The sequence below is a fragment of the Eucyclogobius newberryi genome, unplaced genomic scaffold (genome assembly GCF_026437365.1).
Source record: "Eucyclogobius newberryi isolate DKJ021-1_F unplaced genomic scaffold, fEucNew1.0.hap1 SCAF_14, whole genome shotgun sequence".
Taxonomy (NCBI): domain Eukaryota; kingdom Metazoa; phylum Chordata; class Actinopteri; order Gobiiformes; family Gobiidae; genus Eucyclogobius; species Eucyclogobius newberryi.
Window position 1 is genome coordinate 15,459,009 of NW_027315768.1, and position 20,148 is coordinate 15,479,156.

Below are 20,148 nucleotides of genomic sequence, written 5' to 3' on the forward strand. Positions count from 1 at the left end.
GTTCAGACTTATATAGGGTAGTAGTTCTGAACCTTTTTCAGTGACAACCCCCATAATAACAACAGTTGAAGTTCACGACCCCAAAACACCAAAAATAAGATAAAAAGACCTGAAAAGTGATAGAGTAGCCTTAATTTCAATGATTGATTTTATGTTAGATATAGAAACAGGTCCATAGACTTCCTATTCAAAACTGCAGAACTGATAAGCTCTTCATATGCAACATTTCACTGTAACAACCACCATATTGTCATTTACATGTCATTATTTCTGAAAAGGTGACATTGTAGATACTTGTATGACTCAGAGAATTTTGTAAACACTCGGGCCTCAGTTGCAGGACAATACAGTATTCCTCAAACATGCATGAATCAATCAAAACACAAACTTTGAGGAAACACTGTTGTAACAAGGTTAAAAGATCATTAGAGGTGATTTTGCATAATATGTCCCCTTTAAGTTACATAGGGCACCTTTAACAGAATGTTGTTATAATCTGCCCATTACCTTGTCCTCTCTTTAACGTTGAGGTTGTGTCTACTCTGTTTACGGGTCAGGAAGCAAAGCCAAGTACTGCAGGCAATCTAGCTTCAATTAGCACGTGCACTGATGAAAAAGTACTGGAAGGGCTACTAAGTGTTTCCACTAAGGCAAATTTCAGTGATTTGTTCCAAAATCTATTAGGCTGCACAATATTGGGAAAGGAGATGTGATGCAACTGTTAAGTACATTCCTTAATTTACTTGACAAATTCCATCAAAAGAAAAAACAGACACATAACCAAGACTAGACTAATTTGCTCTAACATGGAAAAAACAGACAAACCCTGCCTTTATTAATGTTTCCATTTTTAAAAACAATGCCTTTCTGTCAGATGGAGGAGCATAGTGTTATTGCAATGTATTTAATCAATTGCAATATTGATTAGTGCATTAGCAAACATTTCAATAGTGCATTAGCAAACATTTTACAATATTTTGTGCAGCCCTTTATAGATTTATAAACCAACTTTCAATTTTAGGCGGAGCACTTTTTTATTTGCCAATGCTACGCTATCAAAAACTAAAATTGTAGCATTGAAATCTTCCATTATAACCCAACACGCCGCTTAAACTATGCTCTTTCTAACTGTACCAGCGATTTGCTTCTATTAGGAATGTGGTTAAGACCTTATCACAGCTGACCAGACACACGAGTACAGACACACACCGCCACACCACACACAAAGAATGCATTGTGCTCCATTATACAGCGCTTATGGCTGCGGCAGGTTGAAACTTCACGCTGCCATCTCAGGCCGTGCAGCAGAGACAGCAGAGGTATGAAAGGAGTCTCATGTTTTTCAGCTCTAACTCAGCTCAGCAGGCTCCACTCACATTGTACCTCTCATCATGGCTCAGGACAACAGTAACAGTACAATCACAGCTTTTTATAGAAACAAATCATGGGGTCAAATCAAGCAGCCCATAATACTTTGAAACTGAATAAGTGTGACTTCTGTTTGCACTTGATTACGTTACAATATTACATTAGACATCCATGTGGGGCTGTCATACCAACTTCTATTCAAGATTTTTATAAACTATTCAAAGAAGGGACAACTCTTTTTTTCATCAATCATCTCCACTGTTAGAATTTTACATCTGAGATAGTTGTGTCAGTGTTGAAGACAGTGTACAGTGCCTCATTAACCAGTATTTATGAATAATAGGCCAGTCCCAAAAACGACTTAGCAACCATAGTTTTTCCAACAATATTTGCGATGTGCTTCTGTTTCCATTCTGACAATTTCCTCATCTTTCCCATTTATTTTTGATATTCTAGAATTGTTGTTGTTTGGAGTTCTGATGTGTATGCTTTACTTTAATACAAATTTCAGTTCATGGACTATAGTCTTTGTTTAATTTGGTTGTAATAACTCCTTATAAAAGAAATTATTGTTTTAACGAATCAAACATTTTCAATAGATTTTCTTTTATATCTTGTAAAACAAAAAACCTTTTATACCTTTTGTCATCAGACCTCAGATCTCAGGTCAGTGCTGTTTAGAAGGGACTTTCTCAATCAGTCACAGCACGCTACTGAAAATGCTGCTTTTGCTCTTCTTCTAGGTTTCCTCTTCGACGTGTCAGACCTGTCATCATTGCATCTGTTTATTCACCATTTTGTACTTGTCCGATCCCCATCGGTTAATGTGACTACATCTAAATGTAGGCTACAGTTCCTCAAATTAACTTTTATAGTTTGCAGACATCAGCCTTTTCGACCCTTAAAATGCTCTGTCGTCAGAATGTTCCAAACTCGACAAAATGAAGTAGACAATATCACACTTTCAATGATTAACTGACATCAGATCGAAATAATAATGATTTTAAGTCATCAATTTGAGTAGAAAAATACATACATGCAAACGGTAAGCAACCATTTTGAATATCTATGGTAGAAATGTAATGTTTTCTATTACGAAAACACAAAACATTGAGAATAATCTACTATTAAATAAACAAATAATGTAAAACGCTGTAGGAAATGTCTTCAAACCTGGCTCTGTTATCTCTTATATGTATTTGAATGGTTTTATTACATTGTATAGAATGATTTTAAAGGGTCCAGAGTCATAAAACGCATCATACGCCATATACTGTCCCATGAAATTGTATTGCCTATTCTGGACAAGCACTTAAGATATTATTTACAGCCATGAAAGTCATGAACAATCCATCAATTACACCATTCATTACTTATAGTGTCACACATATTATATATATATATATATATATATAAAGCAGCCATTTTGAATCATTACCACTCTTGCCTATTTTGTAATACATTTTGCCTGATTATGAAGTGTGCCTTGTTAGACTGATTGATAAGGAGGATATGGGGGTAATCGGATAATCAAAAGCAGGAATCATCCCATATTTTGTTCAATAAATCAGAGCTGCGCTGGCCCTTCAGCTGAGTGAGAATAATGGAAGCCTGATTTATGAACTCTCAGCCCATTGTCTCAAGCCTTTAATTATTTACAATCCCATTCTGCAGCAGGTGTTATTAATGGTGACTACATGAATATTTTATTGGCTAGTTTGAAACCTTGGCCGGAAGCAGGTATGTCAATATGTTTCCAAAGATCTGATTTCTGGGGGTTTCAGATTAATGAAATGTCATAAACAGTTACATTTTATGTGAATAATCTGTTTCTTTCTGATTGTTCACCCGTGCGCAGGTTTGGACCAGGACATTTACGCAAAAAAGGGCAAACTAATGTGACAAAAACAAAAATAAAAGTGAAAATGTCAAAGATTGAAAGACTTATTTTGAAGTGAATTGTACATTGTCTTCCACACAGAGCAGGCAGTTACTCTAAAAAACCCTTAAACACACCAAAAAACAAATCGAATTATTGGGTTATCTAATTTTCCTTGTTATCCGATTTCATCTGGTCAAGTAAATGTACCCATAATGTGTGATATTAATGTGTGATAAAAAAAAAAGGAAAAAAGACACAAACATAACAAAAAGACAAAACACGTAGCTTTCATTTTATCATTACAATGTAAAACTTTGCGAACTCCAAAGTAGACAGGACTTTGCGTTTGAGTGTAAAATAAGAATCTGTAGGTTGTATTTGTGCAGCTGACTGTCACACTCGACTTGCAATTGCTTTGTTTATCTTTGACCGCGATAGCAAATAACGCGTCTGATAAAAGCGTCCAAGTTCGTCCTTGAACAGCCAACTACAATTCACGACCAAACACGTAAAAACACACTTTTATAACGACGCAACAGAATGACTTTCACTGTAAAACCCACATAGACAGAGGAAAGTTTACATTTGCTGCGTCAGCCAGTGCGTAAATCGGCGTAATCCTCCTGAAAACCAGAGGTGGCGCTGTGGAGCAGGCGCGCTCTGGAGGCGCGGAGCGGAGCCTGGTGCGCTCAGTGTCCGAGCAGAGAGCAGCAGGTCAGTGCCTCTCACACCGGACAATACAGCTCAGGACAGTCCAGGACCGCCATGCTACCGCTGAGCAGACCCTGGATTTTCAGCTCTTCCGTTTGTCTCCTTCTTCTTCCAACTTGTGTCATCGGCTTCAACCTGGACACGAGCCATGTCATTAGAAAAAACGGAGAACCGGGGAGTTTGTTTGGCTTGTCCATGACCATGCACCGGCAGATCGACCCGGATAACAGAGTGTAAGTGACTGACTGATCGTTTTGCTTTTGTTGGAGAATAAGCTGCCATGTTTCCTCTGTGGTTTGTGGTTTGAAGCGCGTCTCACTTTGTTGCAGCACCTGACAAAGCAGGTTCCCACAAAACTAACAGTCATAACGGTCAACTTTTAACTTTCCTTCTTTGTCGCGCTCAGAACAATGACAAAACTTTCTCCTGTGCGGGGATTATCACGTTTGACATTGTTGCATCCACGTCACTGTTGGTGCGTAAAGTCCGTCTTTAGTTTGCGCTGATGCTTTTGAATTGGACGCGGCCGCGGGACAAGTGGACCACAATGGATGGAGTTGTCATGCAAATGAATCTGAGGTCAAACCAAGGCAGAAGGAGAGCTGAAGAAGAGTCTGCATTGCACGGGATAATGACCAGAACCATTACTCTTTCTAGGATTGATTTAGTGGTTTAAAGCTCTGCACGTGGTAATGGAGAAATGCTATACTTTTCACAATCAATAATGCAAATGATTACTGGCCATATGTTTACCTGTTTGTGCCTCTGCTCTAGAGTTAAGACAATATGTAGTGTAGGCATACTTCAAATAAAGAAAAATATATATAATTTAGTGTAGGAAGAATAGAACATTTATTTACAATGGTGGAATAAATAAGCTATTCAATCACGTTACTTAGATAAAAGTACAGATACAGGAGTTTTTAAGTATCACACAGATTTTGAGATTTTCTTAAAGTTTTAAATATGGTGATTTTGCTGATTTTTGTTCAACAGTAGCAATTTTAATACATTTTTTTCTACTGAATTTGATCATGGAATAGAAAAAACACATACCTGCTTTCACATGTAGTGAAGTAAAAAAGTACAGATACCTAAACATTTTACTTACAGTACTTTGTGACTTTCCACCACTATTTAGTTCTTTATTTCATTTGCACAAAGTTGAATTACGTGACTTTAACATCACACACCAAGTTCAGACTTTTGGAAGAAAACATTTGAGCATGTTCTGTCTTTGTTTACGTTCAGGAGATTCATATTGAAAGACATTTTTATTTAATCTCAATAAATCAAAGAAAAAATCTCACCAAAAATGTGTGATTCGGGTTTTTTCAGGCCTATTTGTACATGAATCTGACCAGTGAGAGTGACAGATGCTGGATGAGCGTCTGCCTGTCTGACCGTCCCAGTCACAATTGAACAGGCGTGACATGAGGAGTGGTCCGCTGCAGCCGGGGGCCCTCGCCAGCCGGGGGCCCTCGCCAGCATGTTGACAAATGTAAATCAAGGATGAGAGATTTTCCCAAGATCACCTAGATTAGACACAGGCTGTGGAATGTTATCAGTCTTGCTGTTGTGGCTATGCAGAGTACGGCCAGTGCGTGAAGTGCTGTGCGGAATGTGGCGCACGGCAAAGCGGGCTTATTTTGTACAAGAACAGCACTGTACAACGTTAAAGGCAGTGAATGTAGAGCGTGTAGGGCAAACACCGGCTGGAAATGTGACACTGGCCTGATTGTTAGCTTTTCTGACAGTAAAAGTAGGACGGGAGTGAAGAAATTAGAAGAATGAGTTACATTTACCTTGTTTTCTCAGATATACTCTGGTCTTAGCTGTGTTTTGGTTTCAGGAAAGAGTTGTTTTGGATTTTACAGTATGAATCTGTACTTTATCTTACATATATCTGTCTATAACATGCTTAAAACACATATTTGTCTTCTTCCAAGTACGTTTTACTTGACGTCTAGGACCCAACTAAAGAATGGCAAAGCTTTCCTGTTATGGGAATCGACCGCCTCATTTTAGACTGACTCTTGCTCTCTACGCAATTGTTTATTCTACTTTTTCCTGACATTCTCAAAGCAAGCAGATATTTGCTTTTTTTAAATCCTTAAGATCCCAGAAAGTGAATTAGAGTCAGCAGTGGCAGCAGAAAGAGTGCAGCGCTTGTTTTTGTTACAAAGTGCTGCGTGAACAGCCGCTTTCCTAGATATGGTCACAGTCTGAAGCCTCATGTGACCTTCAGATACTCAGACGACCAAGTCAAGTGTGAGCCAGATTATACAGGAGCTGATAGTCAAGCCCCAGAGCTCTGACTGAGACGTTTACAGTTTAATATTATGGTCAGAGTCGAAAGAAGCATCAAAGTTATAGCATTCTTCACATTTCTTGTCACTTTCTGAATGATAAAGTGAAGTTAATGTGACACAAACATCCAAATAAAAGAGTACAATGTATTTAGCTTTATCCTTTGAAGAATAGATTGAATTGGAATGATTATTTTATATTGTGATCTGTATAATTACGATTGATGTTGACATCCCTTGCTCTGACATGTAACATTGTCCAGGCTTGGCACTGGCACTAAGATGATGCCAGCAGCCTGTCATCATCATAATGTGTCTTCTGGATGACATAATCGTATGACAAAAAGGGTGCAGTTGGACTTCATATTGACTTGACATGCTGCCTGACAACGTCTTCAGTTTTATGGCAGTTGTGATCCGCCCAAACGTACTCTGGCACGGACCTAAATGCACGGATGCTTGGATTATTTCTTCATTGTTTATTTAGTCCTTTGTTTAATCAAGAAAGGATAGAAACATTGAAATATCTTTTGTAAAGGAATCCTGGCCCCAGAGGAGACACTTTTGGATAGGTTTAGTGGAAGGTGAAATTATATCACAGTAAAACAAAACATGTTTTTATTTAGAATCCACAATGAGACATTCAATTTACTTATTCAACTCTCTACAGCTCAAATTGTATTAGAAGAAAGAAAAAAAAGGAAAAGTTTAGTGCAAAGAATCAGTACACATGATAAATAATGATACTGTTCCTTTTACATACTTTAACATAAGGCCCGGGGGCTAAATCAGGCCCTCCAATTGATTTATTCCAGCCCAAAACACATCATTCAAATATAAAACAACTATGAATAATCTTATTTACAGGTTTAATTCTGGGTTAACACTAGTTTAGACTTGGTTTAGTCCTTGTTTAATTGTGCTTTTGACCTTTTTTGATTCAGGGTTAGTCCTGGTTCAGACCTGGTTGGTATTAGTCTAGTCCTAGTTTAATTCTGGTTCAGTACTGGGTGGGCAATTTTGCAAAGGAATGTTGCAACAGAACTTTGTATGTTACATTTTACACATATTGTTACAGTAGTGTCGTGTTGTGCACCTTCAGTCCTCCGGGAAAATCCGTTCCTTGGGAAAATGACGCTGAATAGCCCTGTAGTATTGTAATAACCCTGACAGGCCTTCATGTACGTTGTGTCACAGTTTACTGCAGTAGTGCATTTGTGCTTCTCATCACTCATCTTCTCACCTCTTAACACTTCTTCATTTCGTCAAACGCTCTCTGAAAGGTGCTAACAGGATGTCTGTGGTATGAATAATGCTCAGCGCGGTTAATGAAGAAGTGGTCAAAACATCCTCCCATTGAAACACGAGCAAGAGTCCGTTTGACTGGACTCGTGCGGCCATCTGTGCCCTGGTAACCTGAGAGACACAAAGTCATCAGTGAATCATCAGAGGCAAACTTAAACACAGTCACTCGATGCATCAGAATGTGCTTCTCTTCTTCGCAAATATCTATCGCCTTTTGAATATTCATACGGCTTTAAAAGACTTTGTAATTACCAATCAGGATTCAACACTAATCACTTGTCAAAAGGCAAAGAAGACGATGCTGCCTAATCAGTGGTGTTGTATGTGAAAGTAAACTGGGGCCGTTGGAACAGCTGTGGCGGTTCTTGTTGCCGATTGCACAGCTGGACCAGGAGCACATCTGTTAACAAAGAGCTCTGAGGTCACTCTGTAAAGCACACCAGCTTCTCCTGACCACTCCACTCGGACAGACTGGCACGACGTTCGAGTGTAGAGGAAAGCTCACTGCGCAATGTCGCGTTTAAAGTCAGATTTAGTTTTGAAAGCTCAGAAAATCTCAAACACGAGCTCAAACGTGTTGCACTTGGCTCCGTCTGTTGCGTGTAAATGTCAGTGTTGTCTGTCGGAGACGTGCTAAATTCTTCCTCTGTCAGAGTGCAGCTGAGGCCTGGCTTTGGGGCAGGTGTCAGTCTGGGCTTCATGTTTTTGAGTTAAAGGTGCACTATGTAACTTGTCTCCATGGAGATGTTATTGCCTTGACTATGTTCTGCAGTAGTGTTGTCATGATGCTAACACTTCAAACTGGATTTTGATTCCAAGGAATTGACTTGATTCAGGAAATGTCAAATGTTGTCCTCTTTATGTGATGTTATTTGTATTCTAGTTATTGATTAGTGTCTGATTTTCAACCTGATTCTGCTGTATCTATCTCCATGGAGATAATCAGGCTAAGTTACAGGTAGGATCTGTGGAGAGGCAATTTTGCTCACAGTAAAAATGCATGTTTTTCAAGTTTTGTTTTTTGTAATAAAACACATAAGATAGATACAGTATTTTTAGACAAACACTCTACAGTTCCAGGCCAAACAATTACATCTCTATGGAAACAAGCGATTGACGGCCCCAAGAAAAGTTACACAGCAACCCTGAGTATGAGCAGAAGAGAAGAGGGCTCACCTCCAGGAGTTTGCCATAAACATTTCAACATTATTTGACGTTACTTAGATACTAGTGACTATGTTTGAACCATGGATTTATCTGAGGATGGTCCAATATGGAATATTTTTGATACTATCTATCATTATTGATATCCAATAACTGATATTTGCACATACTGCAGTTTTTAAAATCCACAGCAAGGATTTTATGTTAAATCATAGAAACGTTCACAAAACAACTTTTGGAAAATAATAATGAAATGTATTTATTGGGATATACAAATAATTTGTTGCGATACTTTTTATCCTAATTGTGCTTATATTTCCCGTTTTACTCATTAGTCTATTAAACTAATCAGATGTACTGAAGAAAAGCTGGGAATGACACATGGGCACTCACTGTGGAAGTGCAGAGGAAAATATTTGTGCCAAATATCCGAACAATACCAATATCTCGGGAATCCTCCAATATCACCATAAACCCATAACCGCTGTGCAATTAATTAAATTCAAAAACAATTATGATTATTGAGCTAATTGATTACTAAAACATGTGTTTCAGGAGCATGCAAATGACTATAACTTTCTTCAAACTAAGAATGAGGAAATACATGTTTTCTATATTTTCCTTTTAAAACATATACGCAGAATTCCCCTGTTGGCTTTAAGTTTAGACCTTCTAAACAACAGCTCTTGTTCACAGTGTCACAAACCAGCTCCAAATGGCGTGCGTCCCAAATGAAGTCTGGATTAGAAACCCTCAGCTCTGACCTTCTCAGTAAACTGCACTCTTGGTTTAACACATACTGTGTCAGATTGGATCCACTGCAGTAACAGTTCCTATTTGTATTTGCATGTCACTGGTCTTTGTGTGAGTGGAGTGAGTAGTTTGGTCCAGACCTCCTCAGGAGCGCTCCTTGTTTAACAAATGAGGAGGTGTGTGGCCTGAGCAGCAGATCAATGGACGGGGCACAGAGGAGCTCCAGTCCCAGCAGAAGAATAGCAGAAGAGGATTTCCTCTCCACCCTTTCACTCAGTTCCTCCACTGTACTGAGACTCACTTTACAAAGCCGCTTCCTCGAGCATTGTGAACTCTGCAATCTCTAGCAATCTGCTGTAAAACCACAGTATTTCAGAAAGCTTAGGGGGCCGATTGTTTTTTCGCACTTACTTTTTTTCTTCACTGAACAGAAAGCGTGTTGTAAAAAGTTATTTTGTCAGTTGGTACCAAGTCAATTATTTACAATTATTTACAATGAAACATTTTGTCAGGAAGGCAATCTGTATTTTGTGTAGACCAATGTGCAATAGAGCTGGTGGATTTCTACAAGTTAAAAACATTTAAAATATGTATTTGTTTGTTGGCTTGGTATTGTCACCTTATTACCTGTCCAACCTCCTGTGGAACCAATTGTATACTAAATCAAAATACACAAATAAGAGAACTGTAAAATCACAATTGCCTTTTTAACTGGGATTGCAGCTTTACATGAGTCATCTAAGGTTGCTCTTTGTTGCTGCATCTCAACAGGAAGTCACGGTTTGGTTTTCTGTTAGAGGAACTACCAGGTGTGAACTTGTGGTGTCTGCTCTTCTGCCTCATTCTAGCAGTTCTAGCTGATTTGATTTGGGGCACAAAAAGTTAAGTTGAGTTTAGTTGCCAGTGTGACGTTCCTTATCAAATCCTTGGAATTCTCTGACCTTTTGAGCCTTGAGTCATGAGGCGAATGGGCAGTGGCAAAGCTGACGAACCCTTTCATCACTCAGATAAGTGCCACTGATGATGACGAGTGACCACAGAAATGAGTCAGCCCCAAAACACAAGTCCCTCTCTTCACACACTCCAGCGCTGTGAGAATGTGGCTCTTGGGCAGAAGCTCCACTGCGCGCCAGAACAATTGGGTTATTGAACGTGCCTCAGTCTGTCGGGCTGCTGCGCTGCTCCTTTGGCCCCGGCAGAATGTCACGTAGGGGTTTACAGTCTGATACAAAAGTGTCTGTTTTAGTTTCAGATCAAAAATATGCACGCAATATTTAGGTGGAAGTGGCATTCGTGAGCACACACACAAAATTGTTGCTATAATGGTTTTGATATAGAGCATCGGCAGGTAAGTGGCAGGTCAGGTGCTAAAATACAGTTTACAGGCTTTTGTGACAATCCCTTGTAAACTGAAAGTGAATGTTATCAATAAATAAATGAGTGGGAGGCACTTTGGTCCCAAAAGGAAAGTTGTTGTAATAATAGCTTAAAGGTTAAATAATACAGGACTAGTCAACTTGTCAATCATTTTAACAGAACAGGTTATTTCACATCACTCGGCTTGATCTAATTCAGCAGTGGAAAATAAAAATGTCACATAAAACAAACATATACACAAGTAAAACTTTTACTACCCTCTTAAAAATGTATTTCACATACATTTATATAACTAATGAGTCAAATGCAGTGTACTGGAGTTCAAAAGAAGCGATTTGTTGAACAGACTAATCAGATGCACTGAAGAAAAGCTGGGAATGACACATGGGCACATGGGAAAATATTTGTGCCAAATATCAGAACGATACCAATATCTCGGGAATCCTCCAATATCACCATAAACCCATAACCACAATACAATTATGATTATCGAGCTAATTGATTACTAAAATTGTGTAATCAAGTAATTGTGATTATTTCCATTTACTCCTGTGTGTTCCATGGGCACATGTGTTTCAGGAGCATGCAAATGACTATAACTTTCTTCAAACTAAGAATGAGGAAATACATGTTTTCTATATTTGTCACAATGCATAAAAATAGACCCTCAGTCAATACAGTTAGAAAGTACTTTCTACATTTCAGTCCAGTTCAAAGATTGAAAGAGTAGAAAGTACAGATAGCTGCTCTCAAATGTAATGAAGTAAAATGTATTCACAGTAAAATTGAAAAACTACAGTACAAATGCCCCCAAAAAACTTTAATTAAGTGCAGTACTGTTACTTTTCACTTTCCTAATTAAAGTTTGCTCCTTGTTTGTTTCTCAGATTGTTGATTGGAGCGCCAAAAGCCAAAGCGTTAGGAGTCCAACAAGCGAAGATCACCGGAGGCCTTTTCAAATGTGAACTCAGCCAGTCCAACCATTGTGAACGTGTTGAATTTGACAGCGAAGGTAGTAACTCTACTTTATGCTATGTAGTATTGTAAAGACAGGTCATGACTGTTATGTGTGTTCAGAGGACATCCTGGTGGAGAATAAGGAGGACCAATGGATGGGAGTGACAGTCCAGAGCCAGGGACCAGGAGGAAAGATTGTGGTACGTCAAACTCCACTGTAGTGAGAAATATAGCTTTAATCTCTTGAATTACAGCACTAAACATGGCCTTGGTTCCATCGCAGACATGTGCACATCGCTATCAGAGGCGTCTGTTTGTGAACACGCCTCAGGAGTCCTTAGACATCACTGGACGCTGTTATGTCCTGAGCCAGGACCTGACCATCGACGCCTTGTCTGATGAAGATGGGGGAAACTGGAACTTCTGCCAGGGCCGGTCCAGAGGGCATGAGAGGTTCGGCTCCTGCCAGCAGGGCCTCGCTGCTGCTTTTACCAAGGACTATCACTACGTGGTCTTTGGAGCGCCAGGAGCCTACAACTGGAAAGGTTATTAAAATGTTTATTGTCTTTTTCATGCTTTCAGTCTTTAAGAATATAGAAAAATGCATATGTTTTTAAATAACTCACTGGATTGTACTTATTAAAACTCCGAACATCTAATAAAAATAGCTATTTTCATTAGTTTATAATTATACATTCAAATAAACCACAAAATTCTAGATAGTCTTAAACAATAGTTGCATAACATGTATGACAGAAATGCTTGAGGTACATTTATTAGCGTGTATGGTGTGTTGTCCTCCCCAGGTTTTGTACGAGTGGAGCAGAAAAACAACACTTTGCTGGAGATGGGGATATACGATGATGGCCCTTATGAGGTTGGAGGTGAGAACCCGCTGAACCCCGAGCTGGTGCCTATGCCTGCCAACAGCTACCTCGGTGAGCACTCAAGACAACATTACCTTTGATGGCAAGAGGGGAAGAATGGTGGTGACTTGACCTTTTCCCCCTGTGTAGGCTTCTCCCTGGACTCGGGCCACAGGATCATGACGAGCCAGGGTCTGATTGTGGTTGCTGGAGCGCCCAGAGCGAACCACAACGGAGCGGTGGTCCTGCTGAAGAAGGAGGCTGAGGGCTCCACCAGGCTGTCTGTGGTGCACACCCTCCAGGGGCCGGGCCTGGGCTCCTCCTTTGGATACGACCTGGCTGTAGTGGACCTCAATCGTGACGGGTGAAGCATTTGCACTAGCGCTGATTTACAGTGTTGGGAAGTAACTAAATACATGAATGTACCAAAAAGTGAGAGATTTCAATCTCAATTTTGTTTTTAAGGAAAAGACTAAATAGATTTTTGTACCATAATAACAGTAAAAGCAATAGTCATTTTCAACACAAAATAACAGTACTTCTTTATATACTACTCTTCTTATACTCCTCTAATATTCTTTCTCCAACATTAGTTCTGATAAAGCTCGAGATCATTCTAAAACTGTTCAGGAAAGGTCAAAGTTTGTCCTATTTATGATTATTTTTAATATCAATACTTGCTCAAATAAGTATGTAGTTTTGATACTAGTTTTGGTATTGATCTAATTCAGAAAGGAATCACTAATAAACACATTTTGAGAACCAGTAACTGTATTTCACCACAGTTGCTCTTTCATTTGGTGGTTTTCATAACATATTAAAGAAATGATGAATTAATGAAAGAATAACAAATGGGAAAACAAACATAAAGCTTCTTTAATTCTGTGTCATGTTTTATGCCATAATTAAATGCAACTTAATGTGACTTAAACACATTTTATGGCCCTGTCTTACTTTCATCACACAGATTTACACCATAATCATAATAATAATAGAATATAATAAAAATCGTTTTTCTTATAATATATTCAGTTACACATTTACTCCCCTCACTTGTTGGCGATAAGCTACTGAAGCCACTGCTGCCCTGGGGCTGACTGACAGACCTGTAGCTGCCAATCTGTACCAAAACCACACTCACACACATCATTCTAACTCCGGCAAACGTGAGTGAAAGGTCGTGCCCAAGAACAGTCTGGCTTTTTACAGTTTTGTTGTATTATTTCATTGTTTATAACCTGATTACGCTCCTCCCACACTGCTGAACAGATGGCAGGACATCGTGGTGGGCGCGCCTCAGTTCTACCTGAAGGAGGCCGATGTGGGCGGAGCCGTATTTGTCTACATCAATAACGCGGGACAGTGGGACCGGGTCACTCCCATTCGCCTCAACGGGACCAAAGACTCCATGTTCGGACTCGCCGTCAAGAACATTGGCGACATCAACCAAGACCATTACGACGGTGAGCACGGTGCAGACATATATCAAGTGTAGATCGTACTTTTAACAGTATCTGCTTATCAACACAACATTTCTCTTGAAGATATTGCTGTCGGTGCACCTTTTGATGACAATGGTGCAGGAAAGGTTTATATTTATCATGGTTCAGCACAAGGCATCAACACCACTCCCGCACAGGTAGACACTTTGGTCTTTGTGTTTTAAATATTCTATTATTAACAGTTGTTTGATGTGTGTAGGTCCTCTCTGGAAAAGAACACAACATCAAATACTTTGGTTATTCCCTGGCTGGAAACATGGATTTGGACAGTAACTCGTACCCAGATCTGGCTGTGGGATCGCTGTCAGACACCGCATTGATTTACAGGTAATAAGAACTTATATCTATGCAAAAACAAACAAACAACAACATATTGATAGAAAACTTACGGTGAAGGAACAACCAGAAATGACGTTTCTTAAGAGATTTGTCGCAAAATAGCCCTCAGATCATCTGGTGACTGCTGACAATGTTTGAATTAAGTCTGGCTCGTGTCATTCCTTTCATTTTTTCTACTGTTTGCCTTGTTGCCAGTTTATTGACTTTTGTTTAAAATATGTTCCTGTAAAGCCCAGGTTGTTAATTATTGATACAAAAGAAATAACTTATAACTTGTCTATTATCAAAATGAATGCTTAAAGGAGTACTATAATATGCCACACTGGCTTATTGTATTTAATTCATACAAAAAGTTGGTTAGTGAAATACTCACTCAAAAAGCCCCATTAGTTGTGTGAAAACTGTGAGTTTTTCTTACAATTGCGATGAACATATTTCTTTTATTTCTTCCAGGTCACGGCCAGTCATTAGCATTTGGAAAGATGTCAAAATAACTCCGCAGGAAATTGACCTGACAATTAAAACCTGCGGCAACAGTATTTGGTGGGTATTATGAACATCTCTGTGTGCGCGCGCGTTTGACGTAACTCAAGCTGTTTTAATTGATTTAAACGTTCTCTCCAGCTTCACGGTGGATGCGTGCTTCAGTTATAGATCCAACCATGCCTCGTACAGTCCAAAATTAAGTGAGTCGAGACCCTTTTTTACCAGTCTGTATTTGTTGCTCATCTACTCTGTCATTCCTGCAGCGATCAGCTACTCTGTGGAGGCCGACGCAGTTCGCTGGACACAGGGCCTCCCCTCCAGAGTCGTGTTTTTGAACAAATCCAGCTCAGAAAATGACTTCACCCATAATGGCACTTTGGAGCTGCGTGGACAAAACCAGGAAACATGCATTAAGCTAAAAGCCAAGCTGAAGGTAACAGTTATCGATCTGACTAAGCTTTGGGGGGGAAATAATTGTGCTGTTTTGTACCGGTAAAAGTGATGTGTTTTTGTTCTTTTGTAAAGGACAATATTAAAGATAAGATGCGCAGTATTCCCATCGAGGTGTCGGCCGATATTGTGGGTCTCAAACGTCAGAAGTCGAGGAACGGCGTCTCGCAGCTCGTGCCCGTCCTGGACCCGGACATGTCGAGCAAAGAGATGAGTGAAGTAAGATAAATGCATACAGCAGGTCACTACAGTAAGTGGTGAGGGTCAAGTGTCTGGGGGTGACAAAGAACGGTTTGACAAAGGAAAAAGAGAAGGAGGATAAATGAGCCAAAAATACCCTGAGATGTCAAAGGGAAGGACATTTTTGTAATCGCTGAAATGGTTAAGAAATCAAATCTTTTCTATTGCAGTAACACGCTGCTGTGACTTCCTTGGGTGTTGAAATGTAATGATTATTTGTTGCAGATAAACTTTTTAAAAGAAGGCTGTGGTCGGGATCAGATTTGCCAGAGTAATCTGAAGATGAATTACAAACTGCACTACAAGCAAAACAACCAAGGAACATTTTCACCTTTACCTTTGTGAGTAATGATTTTAAAGCAGACATTTTGAAAAATTGACTTTGATGAGCTGCTATAATGGTTTTCTGTCATTAACTCACTCAAAATTGTTTTTTGATTGATTCATCCATTTCCGTTTTCATTTCCCCCTTTCCCCATCCGCTTCCTTGTGCTTAGTTGTGAGTCTTTGAAAAATTCAATTTCCGACTCTTACTCAAAGGGTTAATTAAGAAAAAAAACACCTTTTATAAAAAGATCTGCGGGAATGCCACTGTGAAGACACAACGAGAATCAGTTCTGCAGTTTTGAACAGGACGTCAATGAAACAATTAATTGATTTGGTCGTTTTAGATCAACAGTATGGTTTAATGAACAAGAAATTGAATAATGATCACAAATGTGAGAGTTTATTATTAAAGATATAAGCATATTCTGTCTTTTTTATGGACATATTACATATATACATTTTACGGTGACATAATGTAATGTCTGTCTGCAGCAAAGATGGCCTCCCAGTGTTTTACCTGAACTATGAGAAGAAGGACCTGGCTGTGAAAGTGACAGTGAACAACATGAACGGAGATGATGCCTATGAGGCCAAGCTGACCGGGGTGTTTCCAGATAATCTGACCTATTCTGGAGTGCGCTCTCAGGTACAGTTCAAGCACACGAGTTAGAAAAGAAAACTTGACCTGGAAACACAAAATATATGATATTTTTTGAAGGTGGAGAAACAAATTCTCTGTAATGCGAATCAGAATGGCTCTCTGGCTGAGTGCGAGCTGGGGAATCCTTTTAAAAGAGACTCACAGGTAAACATGACTTCCAAAAAGTCCCAAAATACATTTTTTTGTTCTCCATTTTTATTTGAATTTATTTTCTATTTTCAAGACTGTTTTGTACATCCTCCTGAGCACAGCGAGTCTGACAACAGACACAGAGGAGCTGGACATCAACCTGGAGCTCCAAACGTATGTGTTCTGTAATGCTCAAGTGTGTGTTTTTACTGACATCTGCTGGAGAAAAGGCGTCTCCACACTTCTGTATATACAGTGTTCAATGTGGACATTATAGTGATCATCTGAATATCTGTACAATATATATGTATATGTTTTGTGTACCTTTTTAGGACTAGTGTACAAGAAAGTATTGCTTTTTCCATAAAGGTTCGAGTGATTATTGAGGTTCCATTAACTGTGACTGGGTAAGTCTTTATTTAACCATTGCACTGTTGTAAAGTCTGTGCTTTAAACATCTGCTGGTTCCATTCAGGCTGGTGAATACAAATACAGTGCATTTTGGTGGTATTGTCAGAGGAGAAAGTGCCATGAAAACAGAAGAAGACATCGGGAGTCTGATCAGCTACAAGTTTACAGTAAGTTATCCCATGTATCACTGTGCAAATGATTTAGAGTTTACATTTATTGTCTTTTGTGAAGATCAATAATCTGTGGAAGGCCTCCACTCCTGCCTCGCTTCACATCCACTGGCCCAAGTCGGCTAAAAATGGGAAATGGCTTCTTTATTTGGTGAAAATTACGGCTAAAGAAGGAACAAAAGACATTCACTGCACTCCAGAGTCTGAGGTCAACCCTCTCAAACACATCAGGGTGAGCTCTTGTGTTCAGTGTGATATGAGGAACAGTTTAACATGAACCTAAATTTACACATTTTACTTTTAGGAGTCGTCTTCGTCCAGGAGAAAACGAGAGATTGGTGAAAGGAAAATAGCAGAGAGATCAACAGACAAAAGAAAAGTTTTAGTGAGATTAAGCTTTGAAATGTAATGTTATTAATCAACTTTGTAAGACAATGTAACTGAAGTTTTCCCCTCTGCAAGTCATGTGACGATGGTCTGAAATGCGTGTTACTCAAGTGCCCCCTGCAGGGACTGGACGGAACTACAGTTGAGCTCAAATCTCGTTTGTGGAACTCGACTTTTCTTGAGGTAAGATTTTGACCATTTTACTTTTTATTTTTATGCAGTAATCACATGGGTAAAGGACACATTCAATTCAAACATTGATGGCATCTTAATCAAACTAGTATTTGTTGTAGTAATATTGAAATGTGCTATAGAAGTGCATTCCAATCAGTTAAAATGTGTTTTTATTTTCTTTTTTCATCTTGATTTGGCAGTTACTTCCCATACACAGTTAGGTTTAGTTAGTTGCCACTGGATTCATATAGTTTGTTAACAAATACAAAATATAACATCATTACTCCGACTCATTCATATAGCATTTGAAGAAGATTGTCATTTGTTTACCCTTTTCCTCTGACCTAGGATTACATTTCTTCTACACCTCTGGACATCATTGTGAAGGCCTCGCTTCTGCTTCACACCTCGGCAAAAAACACAGTCCTCAGAACACCCGACTCCAACGTAAGCGACTTGATTAAAAAAGAGTCAAAGTGAGAGATAAAGAGAATAACGGTTGATGTGCCATAGGTGACGGTCAGCGTGTATCCAGAGACCACCATGGCGCCGTACGGAGGAGTGCCCTGGTGGATCATACTAGTCGCTGTCCTCGCTGGCATTCTGATTCTAGCTTTACTCGTGTTCCTCCTCTGGAAGGTGAGGAAAGGGGCAATACTGACTCTGCAAACAATGGGATTTTCTGAAGGAAACATTAGAAATAATTTACAAGAAATGTTTCTCAATCCCTTAGTTTGACCTTTCCTTTTTCGATATTGTAACCCTTTTGCTGTTCTTTATTACTTTATTATGTAAGCTAGACTTGTCTGTTAGACACTGTATCCAGGCAGTTCTTTAGACCAGCTCAGTTTACATTAGACAGAACTTCTTTCATAACTCGTTGTTTCTGTTTTTCTAAACCATCATCACCTTGCTCCCTTCAGTGTGGTTTCTTCAAGAGAGCAACTAAAGACCAATATGACGCTGCGTATCACAAGGCAGAGATCCATGTTCAGCCCTCTGACAAAGAGTCAGCGGAGGCCTGATCACAGCTCTCTGAACAGGGGTAAAACAGCTGAAGCATGGCGTCTGACTGCAGCAACTAATCAGCTTCTTTTCCGCTTTGGAAAAGTCTTAACCATGTGCAGAAAATTCACACACATATTGTACATAACTAATGTAATCCTCTTGAGCACAGAGACAGGTTAAAACATCTCCCTCTGTGAACAGAATGTACAATATGTGTCTCTGGATTTATACTTGCATTTTTATAACAATGCAAATTATTTGTGCTGGAGCCTGTGCTCGTCTTGTTCAGCTTGGCCGCTTGAAGTCCACTATTTGAATTGCAAGCATGCTTTCAAAAGTACAGATGGAATGGGAGTAAATGATATGTAACTACTGTATTTAATCTCTCGTAGTGTGGATTCTTCAAACGCTCCAAGCAGGAGGACATGGTCACTGTCCCTCGGTACCACGCTGTGCGGATACGGAAGGAGTCTCTGGAGAACAAGGACGGGAAAGTCAAACTAGATGCTTTGGACAAAAAGCAGTGGATGACAACCTGGATCAACAATGAAAGTTACTCATGATTTGACTTTAAACTCAGGTCCCTGGACTTTTCACACTGGACATTTTTAATTCATTGAATTGGTTAGTAACGTTAGCTGCACAAACTTCTGCTGATCATGCGAGTTTCTCTTTGAAGAAGCTCTTCACCTTTTGTACGTTTTGTAAATAATGAAATACTTGCGCAGGCACTGTATATTTATTTTTTTATATGCAATTTTACAGCCAAAGATAATTAACCTTGGAATCTGCGAAGCAGAACAAACAGCAGAGCTTTATTCTGTTAAAGGAGCTATGAGTCTGTGTGAAGAAGGTACACTGTAAAATAATGTGAATATGTGAGAAGTACATTTTGGGTCCAAAGTCTCACTCTTAATTGTGCAGAAACTATTTTGATTCAGGTACAACACGTCTTTACAATGCAGACAATTTATCTGAACAAAGTGCCTTTAAGGCCTTTTGAGACACAGGTAGAATCCACTGTACTGTAGCTCAGCACTGTAGAAACACTGGTTCTACGTCCTAAAGGGAACATGGTGAAAATGTGATTTTCAGAGGCTTTCTGCCTCCTTTTAATGAGTTGTTAAATAAAAGTGTTTACAATGACTGATTTGCTTCTACAATTTTTTTTT

General features: G+C 39.3%; 1 protein-coding gene across 2 annotated transcripts; it reads left to right on the forward strand.

Annotated features, from left to right (window-relative positions):
* Positions 1 to 3,928: 3,928 nt before the first annotated feature.
* itga6a (integrin, alpha 6a) lies at positions 3,929 to 20,101 on the forward strand. Of its 2 annotated transcripts, XM_072444449.1 has the most exons (26): positions 3,929 to 4,194; positions 11,757 to 11,881; positions 11,947 to 12,026; positions 12,110 to 12,371; positions 12,633 to 12,764; positions 12,843 to 13,056; positions 13,962 to 14,155; positions 14,237 to 14,331; positions 14,394 to 14,521; positions 14,987 to 15,076; positions 15,158 to 15,219; positions 15,283 to 15,452; positions 15,545 to 15,688; positions 15,935 to 16,050; positions 16,529 to 16,682; positions 16,755 to 16,841; positions 16,921 to 17,000; positions 17,159 to 17,233; positions 17,302 to 17,404; positions 17,469 to 17,639; positions 17,712 to 17,792; positions 17,870 to 17,977; positions 18,317 to 18,415; positions 18,482 to 18,607; positions 18,892 to 19,013; positions 19,369 to 20,101. In XM_072444449.1, the coding sequence occupies exons 1-25, from the start codon at positions 4,016 to 4,018 to the stop codon at positions 18,991 to 18,993; spliced, it is 3,177 nt and encodes a 1,058-aa protein (XP_072300550.1). In that variant the 5' UTR covers positions 3,929 to 4,015; the 3' UTR covers positions 18,994 to 19,013; positions 19,369 to 20,101. The 2 variants fall into 2 exon arrangements, with proteins under 2 accessions (XP_072300550.1, XP_072300549.1); XM_072444448.1 differs by lacking the exon at positions 18,892 to 19,013.
* Positions 20,102 to 20,148: the final 47 nt, after the last annotated feature.